The sequence below is a fragment of the Xyrauchen texanus genome, chromosome 2 (assembly GCF_025860055.1).
Source record: "Xyrauchen texanus isolate HMW12.3.18 chromosome 2, RBS_HiC_50CHRs, whole genome shotgun sequence".
Lineage (NCBI taxonomy): Eukaryota > Metazoa > Chordata > Actinopteri > Cypriniformes > Catostomidae > Xyrauchen > Xyrauchen texanus.
The window spans coordinates 9,086,863-9,108,988 of NC_068277.1; the positions used below are offsets into that span (position 1 = coordinate 9,086,863).

Below are 22,126 nucleotides of genomic sequence, written 5' to 3' on the forward strand. Positions count from 1 at the left end.
AGAGCTTGTGAATCAGAATGAAATCGAGAAATCTGTATTGATACCCAGCCCTAGTTAATCATTAGTAGAACAATTCTAACTTATTGTTCCATTTAACATGCATTTACATACATGGGGCCCTATTTTAAGAGCGCTAAGCACTGCGCTCTTAAATGTAAGTCATATGCGCAATGGGCATGGCCATGAAGTTTTTGTATTGTCGTGCAAGCATGTGCTAAGCCTAGATGAAAGTAACTTTGGCGAAATTGCGCATATAGTGCTAATGGGCTGGGTCATGTGCATCATTAAATCTGAGGTTCTTCTCCTGCAACGTCTGTGCTTTATTATAGTCCATTCCCAGTCAAACACCAGCCATATAAACAAAGGCACATTCATAAGTTGGTTGCGTAAATGGTAGTGTATGCAATGAATTAGAATAGAAATGTTGGACTTGTGTTCTTTTGTGCATTAACTGCACCCTCGTTAAATACCAGGCATAGTTCTATGACAGACGTGCTCCTTTTATTAGCATGGAAAATGTGGTTCTCATCAGGATTTGGGCTAGGCTCCGTTAAGTTATAGAGAATGTAGTATTTATCATTTTCATCTGCTGACACACACCGTGGCTCGAGGGATATTTGCACACACTTCTACCGGTCGTTTTTTATTTTGTAAAAATGTAATTCATTTATTGAAACATGAAAAAAAATTAACCAAAAACATTTCTAAATTCAAATTACACTTTTACCGAAACAAATATAATAACAACGAAGATCATTTAAAAAAAAAATTATACCAGATCCAAATATTTTACTCCCAACTTCTTCCACCGGCCCCTTTTGCAGATTTGATTATTAATTAAATTGTAAAGATAACAAATAATAATATTTGAAAAATAAACCATGACCTCTTGAAAGTTTAACACAGATCTTTTTTTGTTTTATAAACGGCTACGGTTGTCGGTGTCATAATTTGATGTTCCACTATATTTTCAGAGTTTGGACATAAACTTTATTACCACCTGCTGGTGGAAACTGCATATGCAGGAACTGATTTTAGAGGTACATTTTAGCAAATTGCGCTTTGCGCCACTAAATTACCATACAGTGCACCCCCAGTTTGCGTGCATACACCCACAGATAGTGCGAACACTCTCACCCATGCCCACTTGTTCATGTTTCATTAATAAGACCCATTATGATTATAATTTAACTAATGTATCGTCCAGCCCTAGTTTAAACTACAGGTGTGCGTATATAGGCTGTTTTCCAACTGACGTTGAGTGTGGCTTATCCAGTCAGAGTTGAGGACTCTCAAGCTATTCATTTTATAACTTGAGTGTGAATGTATGTTTCAGGGAATCATTCAGGATGTGGTGTTCCCCCTCATGTGCTACACAGACAGTGATGAAGAACTTTGGCAGGAAGACCCTTACGAGTACATCCGCATGAAATTTGGTTAGAGCACCACCATATAGCTTAATCTGAGCCACCAAAGTCTTAAGACCAAAACCATTTAAATCTTCTGACGATTTCTCTCTCGGCCTCTCTTTAGATGTGTTTGAAGACTTCATCTCCCCCACCACTGCAGCTCAGACACTTCTCTTCACCGCCTGTAACAAAAGGAAGGAGGTGGGTGTTTGGAGGCGCCATCTGGTGCGATGATGCCTATGATGTGATTTTGTTGGTCTGAGCATTGTGCCAACCCTTCAGTCAGCACCCTATAGATCCTTCCAACAGTACTCCACTGTCATCTGAGAGCTGTCTTATTGAAATAAAGTGCTTTTGTTTCTTTATAATATGCCTTTTGGCAACACTGGAGTCTTTGGTACACCCTAGAATTTTCACTGTTCTAGAACACTTTTAAATTCGTAGATTTAATTGAAGAAAAAAGATTTGCAAAGTGATTCTCCATCATGGGACCAAAATTAGTATTTTGCTAAGGCACACACTGATGTAGACCTTTGTTAACCAATGTAAAGTTCAGAACTGCACCAGAAGAGAATGAAACAAATGGGGTTTGTTTAAGTTGAACTACTTTTATCATGACACAGCAACTCTTATGAAATAGTGAACACTTGAAATAGTGTTCTTAAAGGGTTGTTTGGCTGTGGGTGAACGGTGTGCGTAGTGTCTGTCTGCGTTTAGGGTTGTCTCCAGTCTGTGTCTTACAGACTGTGTGACTGTTCTCACGCCACACCCACAGCCATAGAGCAACTGGAGATCATAGTACTGGCCCTGTGACATCTTTATGACCCTCTACCACTGGTCAGCCTCCATAGTCTCCTACAAAAACCACAGATGATGTGAATTGTGACATGTTGAACTCTATATAAAATCGATTGAATACTGCCATGTTAACTTTCCCACTACAGGTGCTGCAGAAATCCATGGGCTTCTGCTATCAGATCCTCACAGAACCCGCTTCAGACCCGCGGAAAAAAGATGGTGCGCTTCATATGATTGGCTCGCTGGCTGAAATTCTCCTGAAGGTGAATAGAATTGCTTGACAAACGTTTCACTATGGCCTAACAACAATTATGTAAATTCACACACTTCGTTACGAATATTATATATTTTTGTTTGAATGGTGTAAATGATGTGATGTCTTTTTTCCCCTTCAAACAGAGAAAGATCTACAAAGACCAGATGGAGTTCATGTTGCAGAATCATGTTTTTCCTCTCTTCCGCAGTGAGCTGGGCTACATGAGAGCCAGGGTGAGAAATCTGCTCCATTTAACAATTACTGTCCCAATGTACCTCAAGCATGATTTTGTCTCCAGTTGAAATCTGTAAGCAGGATCCCCAGATTGTGAAATATTTAATAATAATTTAGAATTATATAATGTAAAACATTATAATTTAATGATTAAAAATAAAATGAAAATGACAAATGTATTTAAAGAATAATTATTATAATGAAAAGTCATTGAAATCAATGAGACAGCTTCATCTAGTTTATGCCTGAAATATAGTTTCTATGGTTTATAGTTTAAAATGTAAGATTTTTTTGCCTAAATTAAATCGATTCCCTATTTGAACCTCTGCCTCCATTAGGCCTGCTGGGTACTTCATTACTTCTGTGAGGTCAAGTTCAAGAATGACCAGAACCTGCAGACGGCCCTGGAGCTCACCCGACTCTGTCTGATCAACGACAATGAGATGCCCGTCAAAGTGGAGGCTGCCATCGCCCTGCAGGTCCTCATCAGCAATCAGGAGAAAGGTAGTTATATCCCGCTCTGTTTTCTGACTTAAGCATTAGCTGGATTTATTGGAAAAAGGCTTTAATTGTGTTTTTCCCATCAGCCAAAGATTACATCACTCCCTTCATCCGGCCAGTAATGCAAGCCCTCCTCCAAATTGTGCGTGAGACAGAGAATGACGATCTCACCAACGTCATCCAGAAAATGATCTGCGAGTACAGTGAAGAGGTCACCCCCATTGCCGTGGAGATGACCCAGCATTTGGTAAGGCTATTGAATGTGCCTGACTCGGAAAACATCCTCCAGATGGATATATTCAATTAAAATATTTTGCTCTTAGGTAATTAACATTTACAAATGTCCTGGGTAAGTAAATATATAAAAGTTTGGTTTAACTCGTTCGGTGTAATATAATATTCCATATTAAATTGAAAAAAAAGGTTTATCTTAAAAACCCTTTGTTTTTTGCAGTCAGTTGTCCATTAAAAAGAACAAAAAGTAAACATTTGTAATGACACATGTATGCGCTTACTGACTGATAAAGAGTTGGTACCGATTTAGCATGTGGTCTACATTTCAAAGTAAATACTTAATAGTACAAAATATGCAAGTAAACGACGCAAATGTAGCCCAACTATATTTGCAACATAATAAACTCAGCCAAAAATAAAATGCTTTTATTTTCAGCAAAATTAATATGTGTAAATATTTCTGTGAAAATAAAAAGATTCAACAACTAAGACTTTAACTGAACAAGTTTCACAGACATGTGACTAACAGAAATGGACTAATGTGTCCCTGAAGTAAGGGGGGCACACAAAAGTAACAGTCAGTATCTGGTGTGGCCACCAGCTGCATTAAGTACTGCAGTGAATCTCCTCCTCATGGACTGCACAAGATTTGTCAGTTCTTACTGTGAGATGTTACCCCACACTTCCACCAAGGCTCTTGCAAGTTCCCAGACATTTCTGAGGGAATGGCCCTAGCCCAAACATCCAACATGTCACAGACGTGCTCAATTCGGATTGAGATCTGGGCACTTCGCTGGCCATGGCAGAACACTGACATTCCTGTCTTGCAGGAAATCACACATAGAATGAGCAGTATGGCTGGTGGCATTGTCATGCTGGAGGGTCATGTCAGGATGAGCCTGCAGGAAGTGTACCACATAAGGGAGGACGTTATCTTCCCTGTAATGCACAGCGTTGAGTTTGCCTGCAATGGCAACAAGCTCAGCCCGATGATGCTGTGACACACCGCCCTAGACCATGACGGACCTTCCAAATCGATCCTGCTCTAGAGTACAGGCGTCGGTGTAATGCTCATTCCTTAAACGATATACACAAGTCCAACCATCACCCCTGGTGAGACAAAACCGACTCGTCAGTGAAGTCCTGTCTGGTCCAGCAAAGGTGGGTTTGTGCCCATAGGCAACATTGTTGCCAGTGATGTCTGGTAAGGACCTGCATTACAACAGGCCTACAAGCCCTCAGTCCAGCCTCTCTCAGCCGATTGTGGACAGTCGGTGCACTGATGGAGGGATTGTGCATTCCTGGTGTATCTCGGGCAGTTGTTGTTTACATCCCTTAGGTGTGATATTCGGATGTACCGATCCTGTGCAGGTGTTGTTACACGTGGTCTGCCACTGTGAGGACAATCAGCTGCCCTTCCTGTCTCCCTGTAGCGCTGTCTTTGACATCTCACAGTACAGACATTGCAATTTATTGCCTTTGCCACATCTGCAGTCCTCCTGCCTCCATGAAGCATACCTAAGGCACGTTCACGCAGGGAGCCTGGGCATCTTTCTTTTGGTGTTTTTAAGAGTCAGTAAAAAGGTGTCCTATGTTTTTATATCTGTGACCTTAATTGCCTACCGTCTGTAACCTGTTAGTGTCTGAATGACCGTTCCGCAGGTGCATGTTCATTAATTGTTTGATTCATTGAACAAGCATGGAAAACATTAAACCCTTTACAATAAAGATCTGTAAAGTTATTTGGATTTTACAAAATTGTCTTTTAAAGTACAGTGTCCTGAAAAAGGGACGTTTTTGTGTGTGTGTGTGTGTGTGTGTGTGTGTGTGTTAATAACAAAATTAAAATAATTATATAGTGGAAAGAGTTGGATGTCAATGCAGAAATTTTTCTCAATCCATTTTGACGATATAAAAAAGTACACCAAAATAAGTTTGTCAACTACGCCCTTAGAACTGTGAAGAATCATTTTTGTAATTTAAGAAGTGTCATTAATGCACAACTTTGCTCTACAGGCCATGACCTTTAACCAGGTGATCCAGACAGGGCCTGACGAGGAAGGAGGTGATGATAAAGCAGTGACGGCCATGGGCATCCTCAACACCATTGACACGCTGCTGAGTGTGGTGGAGGACCATAAAGAGGTAAGAAAATAGAAACATGGGCTGCAGAAGTACATCTTGTCTAGTCCAGCCGCCCACAAACCCAAAACAACATGCAGTGTTTGCCAACTCCTGACAAAGTGCCCGGCTGGTTGGAGCAGACCTGCCTTTAAATAGCCCTGTGGAAATACATTTATGCAGCAGACACTCTCTTTGTAAAGTAAAAGAGATGTGCATATATTGTACAATTGAAAGCAATTGAATCTTTTGTGTAAGTGTCAATAACTCCATCATAACTGATTTGTTGTACACAGACTAGACCTAAAAGGCTCAAGTGCCAATTGAAATAATGTTAGTCTAAAGCTTAAAGACACCATTAAATGAAAACTGGAGGATTGTGGTTTTTAAAAATGAGAATGTCCCTCCACAAAATAACACCTTTTATGGCACTTTTCCAGAGTAAGTTACAGTTTGAGACTACTCTCTTTTCTGAGCTTGCTTTTCCACTGCTGTTTAGTGCCACCTCAACGTGGGTGGGATTATAGGCTGATTGTCATAGTTGTTCCACCTCTACTGCTTAACATCATCTTAAACGTGACAAAACAATAACACTACTGTTAGGTGTTAGCTACTAGCTCATTGTGCCTCATAAAGCAGTTGTTGCATGGTGATTTTACACAAGTGTAAGTGTTTTGGAAGCAAACTTTCCAGAATTAACACAACTACACATTATATGATGTTTTAATCTGTGAATTACATTGTACACAACAGTGTTTTCCACTGTGAAACATCACCATTCTAATAACACTTATTAAGCATTTTGGGACTGAAGACAAGTTTAAGTTTAGAAAGTGGAATTTTCCCCCATTCATCCATTATGCAGGTCTTTAGCTGCACAATTTTACAGGGTCTTCGTTGCCATATGGTGTGCTTCATAATGCAGCACACATTCTCAATTGGAGACCGGTCGGGACTGCAGGCAGGCAAATCTAGCACCCACTCTCTCTGCTTACAGTCATGCACTTAAAATCCAGGCAGTATGTGTTTTGAAGTTGTCCTGCTGGAAAATGCAGGGATGTCCCTGGAAAAGATGGTGCTGGATGGCAGCATATGTCGCTCCCAAAATGTGTGTGTATCTGTCTGCATTCATGGTGTTCTCAGAGATTTGCACTGACACACTCCTGGCCCATACAAACACTGGCTTTTGGACCTGACATTGATAAAAGCTTAGATGGTTCTTTTCCTCATTGGCTTGGATAACACGATGGCTGTGTTTTTCAAAAGCTATTTGAAATGTGGACTCATCAGACTTAAAACACAATGTTCTACTTTCCATCTAAGATGAGACTGAGCCCAGAGAATTCGGCAGCACTTCTGGACAGTGTTGATGTATGGCTTCTGCTTTGCATAGTAAAGTCTTAACTTGCATCTGTGGATGCAGCGGTGAATGGTGTGGACTAACAAAAGGTTTAAAGTAATCCCAAGCCAATGTTCTTGCTATCCATTACAGATTTTTGACATTTTTTGAAGACAGTGACATCTGAGGGATCGGAGATCATGCACATTCAGAAGTGGTTTTCCTCTTGCCTTTTACTCAAGATATTTGACCATATTCCAATTTGATAAATCTCGAATGATCCTTGCCCTTGAAGGACTAGGCTCTTTTTGGAGGCTCAAGTATACAGTAGTAAGACACGATTGCCTCACCTGTTTAACATCTTCGTAACGACACGTCAGTGTACACGTGTCAAATGGTCATTGTGGTCCATCTCCCTTTGGTTGAGGCATAAACAGCGTTTTTATGTCACTGTGTCAAGTTAAATGTAGTTTGTAATGGGGATGTGCATGACTAATCGAGCACTCATTTAGACTAAGCATTTTCCTGCCGTGAGCAGCGCTGAATTGCATTGTATTTCCCATTTGAATCTCCCATCAAATCTCGTAGGCAAGGCAAGTTTATTTATATTGCACATTTCATACACAATGGTAATTCAAAGTGCTTTACATAGAAGAGATTAAAATAAGAATAATTGAAACAGTTTAGAATAAAATAAAATACAGTACAAACAGTCGGACACAGTGGCACAGTGCTCATTCAGTAAATGCACAGCTAAACAGATGTGTTTTGAGTCTGGATTTGAATGTGACTAATGTAGGAGCTTATCTGATCTCTTCTGGAAGCTGGTTCCAGCTGCGACTGGCAAAATAGCTAAAAGCAGACTCTCCTTGCTTAGAGTGAACCCTTGGTATTTCTAGCTGATGTGATCCTAATGATCTGAGTGATCTGTTGGGTTTATATTCAGTGAGCATATCTGCAATATATTGAGGTCCTAGCCCATTGAGTGATTTATATACCAGTAATAATACTTTAAAATCAATCCTAAATGTAACTGGGAGCCAGTGTAAAGACCTGAGGACTGGTGTGATATGTTCATATTTTCTGGTTCTGCTCAGAATCCTGGCAGCAGCGTTCTGTATGAGTAGTTACAATTGAGTCCATTTGAGGACGCTGTGTATGTGTGTCAGAGGACTTGTATGAGAGATGTAATGGTGACTGCTTTTAAAAGCAAAGTGTGGCAATACTTGTGATATTTTGATTCTTATTGAATTCTACTATATATTTGGCTCTTGTTGGAGTCATGCAAACAGTCAAGGATCAGCATTTATTGGTGGAAAGGAAATGCAAAGCGAATTCAGAAGCTGATCAGACCAGTATGAGTTAAATTGCTGAACACGAGTGCACTTTATAAAAAGTACACTTTCACCTTGTTTTTCTGATGTGAAATTATAAAAATATCATAGTCTTATGTACAGTTTATATCTGTGCATTAACCTCCTGCCATCAGTATTGGTTTCTATGTAAGCTCTGGGTGAGTGCAAATTATATTTTACTGTTACTTTAAAAACTTTTTTGCTTTCCATTTTTATTGATGGATATTGTTCATTTATATTTTTCCCAAAAGAAAAGCATAGTTGATTAAAGTTACCTTATTTTAAACCGTTCTTGGTAACACTTATGAATAAAGCAAAAATGATATTCATGTTTGTGTCATGTTACTTTTAACATGCATTTCATTTTGTGAAATTATAAGAATATAAGACATTGTGCAACAGTGCTTCTGATTGGCTGATTTCAGATCACCCAACAGTTAGAGGGAATCTGTCTACAGGTGATCGGCACAGTCCTACAGCAGCACGTTTTGGGTGAGATTCACAAAATTCCAGTGGGGGGAAAAAACAACTCTTGTTATGTGTGATCTTCCTGCTATATTGTTCATTTGTTTGGTGTTAATGTTCCCAGAATTCTACGAGGAGATCCTGTCTCTGGCCCACAGTCTGACCTGTCAGCAGGTGTCTGCTCAGATGTGGCAGCTGCTTCCTCTGGTCTATGAGGTCTTCCAACAAGATGGATTTGACTATTTCACAGGTAACGCAGGAGCTTGTGTTTGATTTGCATGTTCGCTTGATCGCTTGACGAACTGCCTTCTGAAATTGTAAACTGAATATCAGAAGATTGCACAAACTTCCCTTGTTGATCCAAATCTGATGATTTGGGCTCTTCAATCTCATTCCTCATATGTACCATATTATTTGATTTCAGATATGATGCCACTCCTCCATAACTACATCACAGTCGACACAGACACGCTCCTGTCTGACACCAAATACCTTGAAATAATCTACAGTATGTGCAAAAAGGTACCGTCTCTCTCCTTTTAAATCCTTTTAAAAACTGTGTCTTTGAATTTCCTAAGCAATATGATTCTGTTCCCTATCAGATTTTGTCTGGTGACCCAGGTGAGGACCCAGAATGCCATGCAGCCAAGTTGTTGGAAGTCATCATTCTGCAGTGTAAAGGTCGTGGTATTGACCAGGTGTGTTTCTTGAAGAGGCGAATCAATACACGTTTATAATATTGGCTTTCGTATTTTATATTGACTGTAAAAATTGTAATATAAACATAATTTTTATATCCATCCATCTCTTAAGAAAATGTACCTGAAAATGCTTTATGCCTGTTCCTGCAGGTGGTGCCACTGTTTGTAACGACCGCTCTGGAGCGTTTGACTCGTGAGGTGAAGACCAGTGAGTTGAGGACCATGTGTCTGCAAGTGGCCATCGCTGCGCTCTATTACAGCCCACCACTGCTGCTCAACACACTGGAGAACCTGCGCTTCCCCAACAACACAGAGCCCATCACCAACCACTTCATCTCACAGTGGCTCAAAGACATCGACTGCTTCCTCGGGTACACCCACCATACTGTTTACAAAGCTGCTGGACCTGGTTGTCAAATGTGCAGTTTTCCAATCTTGTTTTTTTTTTTATGTTTACAGACTCCATGACCGGAAGATGTGCGTGTTAGGACTGTGCGCTCTAATGGATCTGGAGCAGAGGCCACAGGCCATCAATCAGGTGGCAGGTCAGCTCGTCCCCGCTGCCATCCTCCTGTTTAATGGCCTGAAGAGAGCCTATGCCTGCAGAGCTGAACATGAGAACGATGAGGATGACGACGATGAAGATGGAGAGGAGGAAGAGGAAAATGGTAAAAGAGCATTGCTTACTCAGTTTTTCCTGTTTATCTGAATGGCTACAAAGTGTTAATTAGTTGCAATTATAGTCTTCTAAATAAATAGCATTTTATTGGTCACATTTTTGTCTTTATATTAGCTGTCACACTGCCTTTTTCACAATGTTATCAAGCAATTGTTGCGGTTTGATAATTTTAAGTGCACACATTTTTATCACTGAATTAGGGCTGAACAATTTGGACAAGTCTTATTGCAATTATTTAAGTATTGCGATTTGGTTTATGATAAACAACACACCAAATATATTAGCCTAGTGATCTCCTTTGACCAAAATTAGATCATGCTCTACTTCCAATAAAAAGACTTGAGACCTCTTAAAATGACCCAAACTATATGGAATTCAGACCCTTTATTCACATTTTGTTGTTGCAGCCTTATGCTGATGCTTTTAAAAAATATATATATATATAAAAAAAAATTCACATCAATCTACACTCCATACCCAATAATGACACAGCAAAAACCAGATTGAACTTTGAAAATGTATTCAAAAGAAAAAAACCTGAAATATCACATTGGCATAAGTATTAGAACCCTTTGCTGTGATACTTGAAGTTGAGCTCAGTTGAATCCCATTTATTTTGATCATCATTGAGATGTTTCTACACTTTGACTGGAGTCCACCTGCAGCAAATTCAATTGATTGCATATGATATGGAAAGGCACACCCCTGTCTATATAAGATTTCACAGCTGAAAATGCACATCAGAGCAAAAATCATGTCATAAGGTCAAAGGAACTGCCTGCAGAGCTTAGAGACAGGATTGTGTCGAGGCACAGATCTGGGGAAGGCTGGAGGTTCCCAAGAGCACAGTGGCCTCCATAATTCTTAAATGGAAGAAGTTTGGAACAACCAGGACTCTTCATAGAGCTTGCCGCCTGGCCAAACTGAGCAATTCGGGGAGAAGGGCCTTGGTAGGAGAGCTGATTAAGAATCCGATGATCACCCGTGGAGATGGGAGAAACTTGCAGAAGGACAACCATCACTGCAGCACTCCACCAATCTGGGTTTTATGGCAGAGTGGCCAGATGGAAGCCTCTCCTCAGTGCAAAACACAAAGTCTAAAGGACTCTCAAACAGTGAGAAACAAGATTCTCTGGTCTGATGAAACGAAGATTGAACTGTTTGACCTCAATTCCAAACGTCATGTCTGGAGGAAACCAGGCACCTCATCACCTGCGCAATACCATCCCAACGGTGAAGCATGGTGGTGGTAGCATCATGCTGTGGGGGTGTTTTTCTGTGGCAGGGATTGGGGAACTTGTCAGGGTTGAAGGAAAGTTAAATGCTGCAAAATACAGAGATATCCTTAATGAAAACCTGGACCAGAGTGCTCAGGACCTCAGACTTGGCCAAACGTTCACTTTACAGCAGGACAATGACCCTAAGCACACAGCCAAGATGACGCAAGAGGCTTAGGGACAACTCTGTGAATGTCCTTGAGTGGCCCAGCAAGAGCCTGGACTGGAACCCAGTCGAACATCTCTGGAGAGACCTGAAAATGACTGTCCACTGACAGTCCCCATCCAACCTGATAGCCCTTGTGCTAAAATGCTTCAAATTATTGTTAGTTTTTTTCCAAGGTAAATGCTACATATGCTGCAACATATCAAAATGTGGAAGAAAAAAAAAGGGGTCTGAATACTTTCTGAATGCACTGTAGATTTTTGCAATTGAGTAAATGATGTAATTTTAGCCTGTCCAAGAGTCAAGATGTTTAAAATCACAGCTGAAATAATTTTCACAATAGAAATGGGTCACGTTGAGTTTATTGCTCTGGTTGTAGACTGCACAATGCAGAAAATGTGCATACTGTATACAGTATCCATACGGCATATTTCAGAAACTTTTACTAGTATGGTAGTGTGCAATTCCAAACATAGCCCTTGTCCTAGCCAACCTCTGAGACAAAACTGTCCGTGGCATTGATTTATTTTTTCCATTATCATTTAAAGGAAATTAATGATAATGTATGGTAATTCTGATGTGGATCTGTGCAGTTGAGTTGGGCAGTGATGAAGACGACATCGATGAAGAAGGCCAGGAATATCTTGAAATGTTGGCTAAGCAAGCAGGAGAGGACGGTGATGATGAAGACTGGGAGGAAGATGATGCAGAGGAGACTGCTCTCGAGGGCTACACGACCTCAGTGGATGATGAGGACAACCTTGTTGATGAATACCAAATCTTCAAAGCCATATTTCAGAGTATGAACTTTATTTTCAATATGCATGAAATAATACGCAATTTAAAAATGTCTTTGTGACTCATACTTGCGCTCTCTCTCCTCTGTAGATATCCAGGCCCGTGACCCTGCATGGTATCAAGTGCTCACACAGTGTCTCGATGAGGAACAAAGAAAACATCTTCAGGATATTGCAACACTTGCAGATCAGCGGCGAGCAGCACATGGTGAGGCAAAAGATTTTTCCATGTACTCAATTCTGAAAAATTGTTTGATAACATTTTGTACGCCTTGTTGATTTGTCCATTCGTTTCCGATTGATTCTAGAATCAAAGATGATCGAGAAGCATGGAGGATACAAGTTCACAGTTCCCGAGGTGCCAACAAATTTCAACTTTGGTGGCAGCGCCCCTGGGATGAACTGAGTCCTCCATTTCCCTTTTCCCCTTTCTAACTGTGACTGAATGTAGTGAAATGAAAACACTTGTTTGTGTTACTCCCTGAAGTAGTGGTTCCACAACTGGCTCTTCTCTCTCACTCTTCAATCTGACTTTCAAATTGAACAGCACCAGAAGATGTGGGAAGGCTACCAAACGCAACCAATGCCTGGGAAAACAAACAAAAACTTGAACGCTAAGCAAGTGGGGGGGGTGAAAAAGCTCTGAACAATTGTTGTCTAATGGGATCCAAAAATAAGAGGGAAATGGCAGCTCCCGCTCATACATACAACGGGGGCTAAAGATTTGAAATTAATGAGACATAATGTCAAATCATTGTCACTGTACGGGCCAAAGGGCCTTTTCGAGATTATACCTCTGGCAGTAGTTTCAACGTTTTTCTTCATCAAAAACTAAAATCTCTTGTTATTGTACATACTAGCCAAGGCACTTGATTTTTAAGTCGCCTGGTCAAAACAACCAGAGGAATTGGTAAGGTGTCAACGTGTATTCAAATGTAGCATATTGGATACTTGTCATAGCATTATGTGATGCCTGATCTCTGTAAATTAATGACTAGCACTTTCATTTTGTTCAGGTCTCTTAGCCTTCTGTATCAGACTGCAAATTTTTTAAACTCGGTTGATGACTATTTAAAAATTGGAACTGTGTTACCTGACTGGTGACTTCTCCTCCTATAATGGTTGGTGTTCAGAGGGCTTCAATAACAGTGTGTGGCAATTATTTGCTGCTTGTAATGACGTTTTAGACTCCAAACAGAAGTGCTCTTGCTGTTCTATCTGGATAAAGACATTGTTACAAGCGCAGAGTCATTTGATTAATTAAATGGAGCATGAATAGTGGAGGTCTCAAACATTTCGTTGATGTATGGGTGAACCATAAATATAAACAACATTAAAAGAAGCAACTTTAAGTCAGAGTATTTTTGTGATCATATCATCTTGTTCAAAACAACATTCTCATTAGCTTTTTTTTATACTGTCAGGACTATTGTAATTGTGTCTTGCAATGCTATTTAGGTCCTGTCTGGGGGGGAAACGAACAGAAAATATAGTTGCACGCAGCAATTATGGGGTCATCACACCAATACCATGGACTTCCGGTGCTTGGATCATGGCATTTCACAGTTCGTTTGGGCATGTTCTCGAGGTCAAGTTCAGAGCTTGGGACACATCCACACTAATCGAAGTTTGCAATTTGTTTTCAGTTTCCTAATGTCATCATTTTCAAAGTATGCAGAAATTGAGATGGTTTTTAGTGGATGAAAATGGCATTCTAGTGTGAATGAGACTAAAACGTTAATGTGGATGTGCCCTTCCCTTGATCTAAAGGAAATCCAAGCCAATGTTGCGTTTGGTTAGCAAAAATCTGTTAAAAGGTGTATATGATGGAGCTTGATGTTCAAACCTACAAGCCCCAAGAAATAAATGTAAACCAAAAGCATGACCTTAGTCCTTGCCATTGTACACTGCAAAATGTCATCCAAGTTGTCCAAAATCATAAATTTGGAATTAATTTATATTCAAGTTTAATTTCATTACGGCAAAGCTCACTAAAAGGCATTGCAGTTTAGCTCAGATTTGGTTAAGATCAAATGATGACATTTATAAAAAGTATACTTTTGAACAAATTCAAGATAATCAACATTTAAATCATCCGGTGCATTGAAGTGGAACAGAGGTAGTTTAGCTGAGCCTTAGTGGTAGGAGCCAATCACCTTTTTGAAAGGGACATTCCCTGTCCATTAACTCAAGAATGTGCATTTGCAGGACCAGCTTGAAAAGTAGTGGATTTTTTTTTAGTGCAGTTTGAGCTAAAGCAGCACAATTTGTTGTTTTCAGATTTTACTGCTGATTGGATGAATTAAATTTGATCGTAATCTTGACCAAATTTTTTGGACATTTAAAGTTTTCTACATTTCAATTTCATAGAAGCAGTCTTTGTAAAATAGATGCACGGGAGCACCCAAAGATGGTCAAAGTGGACTGACTTGCCTTAAATGGGACATTGACTTGCACTTTTTACATTTCTAGACCAAAATGTATAAAGCAGATGTCAAATTTTTAACTTGTGGTGGCGCTAGAAGGTTTGCAAGACTGACCACAAAAGTTGTCATAAGCAATGTTCAGATCCTTCCCAATTAGTGTGCCAATTCTCACCACTTTTTAACCATGCGTTTTTTGGGGCTCCAATAGACATACTGCAAGAATATGCGGAATAAGATGACATATTAGTTGCCTTGACACTTGGCACTTGAAAGACCAATAATTTATGTCTCTTAACATGCTAAACATGGATTGAAACCCCATTGCATGAGACTATTCCTTGGGTATGTGAATGGGTTTACTGTCCTCTGGGTATTTCAAGGTTAGGAACTGAAAGAAATAATGGATCAGTAACAATAAAAGTACTTGAGGTTGTTGACTGAGCTAGTTGGTATGGTTGTGATTTTACTAAGATGCAGTAAGTATCATGCATTGGGAAGAGAGATATTTTGAGTGCATAGCAGCAACGTTGTTTTTGTCAAAAGTATTGATATTAAAAACGTTGCACATCCCCTTATGTAATAATTCTACACAATGTGGTTGTTAGTTGACATGAATGGGTTCCCCGGCAGGTAATTTCACTGCGCATGACAATGTTTAATGAATGTTTTTAATTGGTATTCACTCAGATATACCTGTTGAGTTATCAAACACAAGCAGATAGATTTAATGCAATACTGTAGTAAAGAGAGTTGCATATTTCCTGCTTAACATTTTTAGCTATAGTAAAGATCAGCATTGACCAACACTCAAACAAACCTAATGGAGAAGTGCCTGTAAGACTACATATTGTAATTCACAAAGACCGTTAAGAGTATACTATGACACCTTTTAAAGACCAAGAAGCATTACACAATAAAGCTTGCATTTACTATGGTTATAGACACAAGCATCATTTCTATGATATGACTGAAGTTGTAGGCATGGCAGCATCAGCATCAATTTGCTTTTTCTTGATTTTGATCCCAAAAAGACTGCAAATCTTCTGCAGCATCAGATCTACGATCTCCTCTTCTTCAGATGGCTGTAGGAAAAAGAAATAATCCATTAAGTTGTTTGGAAATCATAGCATTGCGCTAGATTATTGGAGACGTACTGTGGGATGAAGTTGCTCTTCACTGAAAGCCACCAAGATGACAGATATAAAGAGGTTGAGCACTACGAATGTCATGAAGATAATGCAGGATCCAATAAGACAGGCACCCAGTACTGGATTGTAATCCAATACCTTTAGGTAGAAGGATTGTATAACGTGAGTACTTTAAAATATTGTCAGTGTATCTCAGTTGCAATATTTGGCCCTATATTTACCTCGTCATAGTTAAAGATGCCGAGTTGTAGGCGAATAATGGTTTGAGCAGCCTCAAGGAGAGTTCTGTATGAGTAAAGCCTCCAGCCATACATCAAATTGCACTAAAGAAATAAAATATTAATGTTTTATATATATATATATATACAAACAGTATGTAAATGATTGCTAATAGCAATGGTTGCCATTTAAAAATGGGACTTGGATGTAATTAATGAATAGCTACTTGGATGCTATTTTCCAAGTATTCAGAAGTCATACAGTATCTTTGTTTGAAGAAGAAACAGACATATCTCCTATCACTTTTTGTGAAAGTCATATGAGATTGAAAAGATCATTTTAACAGTCAAATTAGGAATAAGGACAGTAACTGTGGGAGAATAAGGTACTCACAGCAATGGAATAGGCCAAGAACATGATAGTCATGACCACAATGAAGCCAGAGATATCTGTCCATGCCCGCTGCAGCGTAGAGGTGATCATGTGTAGTTTGGGGTTCAGCCTCAGCAGATGCCACAGCTTGATGGTGGCAAGCAGAACTAAGAAGGCTATCAGATAGCCCAGTACAGCATCTGCTGTTGCAGTCTCATAAAAACTAACAAACCTGGCGGAGAAGAAACTTTAATTAATTTTTGACATTTTCTAGTGTTGATGGCTTTATGCAGTGCTATTTTCACTGATGTAAAGCAGTTAAAGGTAAACAATGTAGGACTGCTCATAAAATGTAAATGTAAATCTGACAAATAACAACTTTTATATGATATGTCACATATATTATTTAAACCGAAGATATAAATGGTGTCATAAATCATTTCACAGTTCTGTTTTCTCCAGTTAGCTAAATGGTTAGCCTATTAGCTTAGCATATGCTAGCTTCTCCTCTTAATTTTCATCACATTTCTCCTCACTGTCGTTAAATACTGATACATACTGATTGATTGTATTCAATAAAACTTTTAAGTTGTGGTATATTGAACAATTCTACAAACTTAATTTTGTCTGTGTGTGTGTGTATTTTCTCCCCAATTTGGAATGCCCAATGCCCTTTAAGTCCATGTGGTGGCATTGTGACTCGCCTCAATCCGGGTGGTTGAGGACGAATCTCAGTTGCCTCCATGTCTGAGACGTCAATCCGTGCATCACATCACGTGGCTTGTTGAGCACATTACCGTGGAGACATAGCCCGTGTGGAGGCCCACGCTATTCTCCGAGGCATCCATGCGCAACTCGCCACGTGCACCACAGAGAGCGAGAATTATAGCGACTACGAGGAGGTTACCCCATGTGACCTTACCCTCCCTAGCAGCTGGGGCCATTTGGTTGCTCAGGAGACTTGGCTGGAGTCGAACTCACAACTCCAAGGGTGGTAGTCAGCGTTTTTTTCTATCGGATATCAACTAGGTGGCTGTTTAGTAAGGCTGTGATGGGGTTTATGCTACAATATTTACAATACTACAATAAGATTTGCTTGAATACTGTTTGACATAGCTAAACATTGTTCCACAGTTTAAGACTTCCACTCACAGGTCTTTGTTATTGTGGTAGTACTCTATGTCCCGGTTACCCAGTATCGTCCGTTTGACAAACACAGATAACGCACTCCAACTTAGAGTGATGATGGCCAGCTCTAAAAGATTCCACTTGCTCCTGAAATATCCCCATTTGTGCTGCGTCATCAGTTTACCCTGTTAAAAACAAAGAATATGGTGCATTACAGCTTCACTGATGCAAATTACAGAATCATATTTCAATGATCCACAAGTGAGCTGACCTGCACAAACATGTAGTAGAGAATAAAGAGGAAATAGATAGCCTCTGATGCCATGACAAATACATGAAAACCACCAGTGGACTGGTAAAGACGCACATTCTGCACCTCACTTCGATATTGGAAAGCACCTGCAAAAACAACAAAATTAACAGCCGTACTTGTGAAAGTGAGGGTTTTTTTTTTTTACATTATTGCTAGAAGATGACTCACCTGCTCCTGTTGTCTCAAACATGAGAGTTACAATACAGAAGAGGTTTACATTTGCATTATAAACTGTGAACTCCACGAAGACAGCCCGTGTATAGACGTCCAGCCAGGTGTTGTCAAATAGATACTGAAGTAGCCTGTAAGGAAAGGGAAATGATAGATCAGATATTGTAACTGTACCCATGTTGTTTAATGGAGTAGTTCACCCAAACATTTACATTCTGTCATAATTTACTCACATGCCAAATCCTTCTGACTTAACGCAAAATGGGAATTTTTTATGGATGTCCTGGTCCATCTTTTCAATACAATGGCTTAAAACTTAATACCCAAAAGTTTCATAAAAGTGGTCTATCCAATTTGTGCATCAAATTCCAAGTCTTCTGAACGTATATGAAACTTTGTTATTTTTCAGTGAAAATAATGACACCTGTTGCACATTAATGAGTGCATGAAAGCAGCTTGTGTTGTTTATTGTGCTAAACAATGCAAATTCTTGTGTGAACCTGCAAGCCACTTTGAACAAGCTTCTCTCATAACACTCATTGAAGATATAGTTAACCCAAAAATTAAAATTCTCTCATCATTTACTCCCCCCTCATGCCGTCCCAGATGTGTATGACTTTCTTTCCTCTGGTGAACACAAATAAAGATTTTTAGAAGAATATCTCCACTCTGTAGACCCATACAATGCAAGTGAATGGTGGCCAGAACTTTGCAGGTCTAAGAAGCACATAAAGCCAGGATAAAATAAATTCATAAGACTCCAGTGGTTAAATCCATATCTTCAGAAGAGATATGATAGCTGTGGGTGAGAAAAAAAACTATATTTAAGTCCTTTTTAACTATAAATCTCCAGTTTGTCTTTCACATTCTTCTTCTTTGGTTTTTGGCGATTTGCATTCTTCAGGTACATCGCCACCTACTGGGCAGGGAGGATAATTAAAGTAATAAATGACTTAAATATTGATCTGTTTCTCACCCACACCTATCATATCTCTTCTGAAGATGTGGATTTAACCACTGGAGTCTAATTAATTACTTTTATGCTACCTTTATATGCTTTTTGGATCTTCAAAGTTTTGACCACCATTCACTTGCATTGTGAGGACCTACAGAGCTCAGATATTTTAAAACTCAGAAGAAAAATCTGGGATGGCATGACAGTAAATAACGAGACACTTTTATTAGTGGGTAAACTATTCCTTTAATGTGCAATCAAGATATACAATGAAAAACTTTTGGGTCCTTTTTAAACTTTAAAGGGAGTCATCATCTGCAACTGTCTTGAAAAGATGGACCGGGATATTCATTAAAATATCCCCTTTTAATTCCGTATAAGTCAGTCATATGGCTTTAGAATGATATGATGTTGAGTAAATTATGACAGCATTTTAATTTGTGGGTAAACTATTCCTTTGAACATTATACATGCTACCTGTTTGCATTCTGTTGATCACTGCCCAGGTCCACCACAAATCCTCCACCCTTATAAAGGGCCACATTGCCCCAGACCGTGTTTGACTTGAGTTTGGCCTGAGATTGGTATTGCCAAGATGTTAGGAAAGTCTCAGAGCCATTAAGATTATTAGAAGCATTCCAGGCTGGACTGTAAGAGCCCATGTCCTCCGCTTCCCAAGAATATGGGGCATGGCATTCCGGAACAGAGTGCCTCATTGACTTGGCAATCTTACAAGAGTCTCTTCTCACCCTAACCTGACGAAGACGAGGAATGCCAACAAGTTTTGAGTTTCCATCCGTTATGAAACCTGAAAAATTTAATTAACCACAATTAAGGCCTATTAATACAATAAACATGTAATTTCTAACCTCCATGCTAAATATGACCAGATAAGATCAGCTGGTTCAGGCTGGTTTATGCTTGTTAATGCAGGGGACCAGTGTAGCCATGATATTCACCAGCAAAACCAAGCTAGTTGACCTAGGTAGTCTTGCTGGTTATGCTAGTTAATAAGCCTGGTGCGGAAACTAGCTAGGGTTCAACATCCAAAAAATACCTTACAGTTTTCTGGTTAGCAGCTTCGCTGATCTTTTCAGCAAGGCTTCAACTGTGGTAGACAAAGTTTATTGATATAATACCTGGATATCGGCCAAACAGATTACTGAGCAAGGAGGTTTTAGCCCAAGTGAATATTTCTTTGTAGTTCATAGTCTCTGATGTTCCACTGCTAAAGCTCTGTCGGACATGCTGAGTGAGGTAGTACGCATTTGGATCTCGCTGACCATATGCGACCAAGAGCAGCATCCATAGGAACCCTAAATAAACTTCAAGGAAAACAAGTTTATGTCCCACACGAGCTGATGGTTCCATCACTGAGAACCAAATGAATGCATGTGTTACTCTTACTGAAAATCTCTCTGATGAGTGCAAACACTTTCTGTTCTTTGATCATGTTGTCTCTCATCCTCTCTATGTCAGTAGGAGGAGGTGGCTGGTAGAAATTGCACGTACTGTCTCTTCTGGCTATTCTGACAGCATCAGGATCATCTGTGGACAGAAATGACTACTTCAGTTGATGATTAGCCATAGCAGTAATTTAAATGTGCACTCAGAAGTTGCTTTGCTAATTGCAAAACTTTTAACAAAAAGAAATAGTGATAGTAGAGTAGTATTTTTGAGAAATATGTTTCAATTGCAAAAATATGCATCAACAGATAAAACTCACACCACAGGCAGTGGCGTAATTGCAGGCAATGCATGGTGTGCAGCTGGGGCCCGGGGTGAAATAGGTTCCCCACGACAAGAGCAATTGTTTTCCCGATCTATCTCGGACAGATTGACAATTTAAATTGCAAAATGAATTGCTGTGAACTATAGGCAATAATAGGCTTGTGTTCAATCACATGGAAATAAACAATACATTGCCTTCTAAAGCCATTTTTTTGTATTGTCTTATCAATGCTTAACTCCTCTGCCACAATAATGTAATTAATATTAATGATCTGAATTATTATAATTATAATATATATTGTATATATTATTATTTAAATATAACTCTAACTATTTAACCATTAAATATATAATATTGTTATTTGAGGGCCTTTCGCAACAAATATTTTTATATGTAATTCATTTGATAAAAACTTGTAATCGATTAACAGCCCTAAAATACTTTCATTATCGGCAATGCCATGATAATATACGTGGTCTCATTCATGAATGAGCGATGCATTCACAGTACAACATGGGGAAAATTTAAAAAAAAGCTCTGAACACCTTTGTAGCTTGCAAATCTTTATTAGCTTACAGCAGGGGTGCCCAATACGTCGATCGCAGAGGCAATGCTGGTAGATCGCACAAAATTTAAATGTACTTTCGTTAAATTGTAATAAAAATAAAATATCTTTCCTTCTCTGTCTGACTTGCACTTGACGAGTAAATTTGACCAGGCGAGGTTTTGTTTATTCGGTTGCCATGACAACTAGGTTTGCGCATATGCGCCTTCCAAGGACTTCCGTGAAGTTGCATTGCGATGTCTGATTCCATTCAGTTTTGCCTAATCATTTAACCTTAACGGTATTCAAAGCTCTTTACACTGTGACACATTCACCCATTCATACACACATTCATACACCAATGCAAGGCGCTAACCTGCCATTGGGAGCAACTTGGGGTTCAGTGTCTTGCCCAAGGACACTTCAGCATGTGGAGTCATGTGGGCCAGGATTCAAACCACCTATCCTGCGATAAGAGGCTAACCCGCTCTACCAACTGAGCCACAGCCGCCCCTAAGTTAAAAGCTTCCTGTTTACTAACAAGTCAGGTGCCTTATCCATGGGCGTGGATTATGATAATTGTGAATGAACGTGCACACACCCCCTATTTACAAATGTTTGTAATTCACTAACATTCACATGTTTTACTAACAAATCTGGCCAGTGCAAAGCGTTTGGAAATCTGGAGGAAAGATTTGAGAAGGTCCATTAATTACTCTCAATTTACTCTTAAATTCACCGAAGTTTTATGAATGAGACCCATTGCTTGTAAAATTAACATTCCCC

General features: G+C 39.5%; 2 protein-coding genes and 1 non-coding gene across 3 annotated transcripts in view; 2 read left to right on the forward strand and 1 right to left on the reverse strand.

Annotated features, from left to right (window-relative positions):
• Positions 1 to 13,169, forward strand: part of ipo7 (importin 7) — a 32,475-nt gene extending 19,306 nt beyond the window's left edge. The window contains exons 10-25 of the mRNA XM_052146203.1: positions 1,337 to 1,436; positions 1,534 to 1,610; positions 2,354 to 2,470; positions 2,607 to 2,696; positions 3,036 to 3,201; positions 3,285 to 3,445; positions 5,449 to 5,577; positions 8,673 to 8,739; positions 8,837 to 8,962; positions 9,137 to 9,234; positions 9,315 to 9,410; positions 9,564 to 9,784; positions 9,873 to 10,081; positions 12,129 to 12,335; positions 12,424 to 12,540; positions 12,641 to 13,169. Of these exons, the coding sequence (XP_052002163.1) occupies positions 1,337 to 1,436; positions 1,534 to 1,610; positions 2,354 to 2,470; positions 2,607 to 2,696; positions 3,036 to 3,201; positions 3,285 to 3,445; positions 5,449 to 5,577; positions 8,673 to 8,739; positions 8,837 to 8,962; positions 9,137 to 9,234; positions 9,315 to 9,410; positions 9,564 to 9,784; positions 9,873 to 10,081; positions 12,129 to 12,335; positions 12,424 to 12,540; positions 12,641 to 12,738 (2,079 nt within the window). The 3' untranslated portion in view covers positions 12,739 to 13,169. The remainder of the gene's footprint in view (positions 1 to 1,336; positions 1,437 to 1,533; positions 1,611 to 2,353; positions 2,471 to 2,606; positions 2,697 to 3,035; positions 3,202 to 3,284; positions 3,446 to 5,448; positions 5,578 to 8,672; positions 8,740 to 8,836; positions 8,963 to 9,136; positions 9,235 to 9,314; positions 9,411 to 9,563; positions 9,785 to 9,872; positions 10,082 to 12,128; positions 12,336 to 12,423; positions 12,541 to 12,640) is intronic.
• Positions 2,092 to 2,272, forward strand: LOC127619913 (small nucleolar RNA SNORA23). Its single transcript, XR_007967642.1, has one exon. It is a non-coding gene; the product is annotated as a small nucleolar RNA SNORA23 (small nucleolar RNA).
• Positions 13,170 to 13,812: 643 nt separating the features above from the next.
• The window catches only part of pkd1l2a (polycystic kidney disease 1 like 2a), a 43,312-nt gene continuing 34,998 nt past the window's right edge, over positions 13,813 to 22,126 (reverse strand). Inside the window, exons 32-41 of the mRNA XM_052138683.1 lie at positions 20,472 to 20,612; positions 20,204 to 20,389; positions 19,542 to 19,872; positions 18,107 to 18,240; positions 17,897 to 18,024; positions 17,650 to 17,810; positions 16,519 to 16,729; positions 16,128 to 16,229; positions 15,913 to 16,044; positions 13,813 to 15,840 (exon numbers count right to left, since the gene is read on the reverse strand). Of these exons, the coding sequence (XP_051994643.1) occupies positions 15,715 to 15,840; positions 15,913 to 16,044; positions 16,128 to 16,229; positions 16,519 to 16,729; positions 17,650 to 17,810; positions 17,897 to 18,024; positions 18,107 to 18,240; positions 19,542 to 19,872; positions 20,204 to 20,389; positions 20,472 to 20,612 (1,652 nt within the window). The 3' untranslated portion in view covers positions 13,813 to 15,714. The remainder of the gene's footprint in view (positions 15,841 to 15,912; positions 16,045 to 16,127; positions 16,230 to 16,518; positions 16,730 to 17,649; positions 17,811 to 17,896; positions 18,025 to 18,106; positions 18,241 to 19,541; positions 19,873 to 20,203; positions 20,390 to 20,471; positions 20,613 to 22,126) is intronic.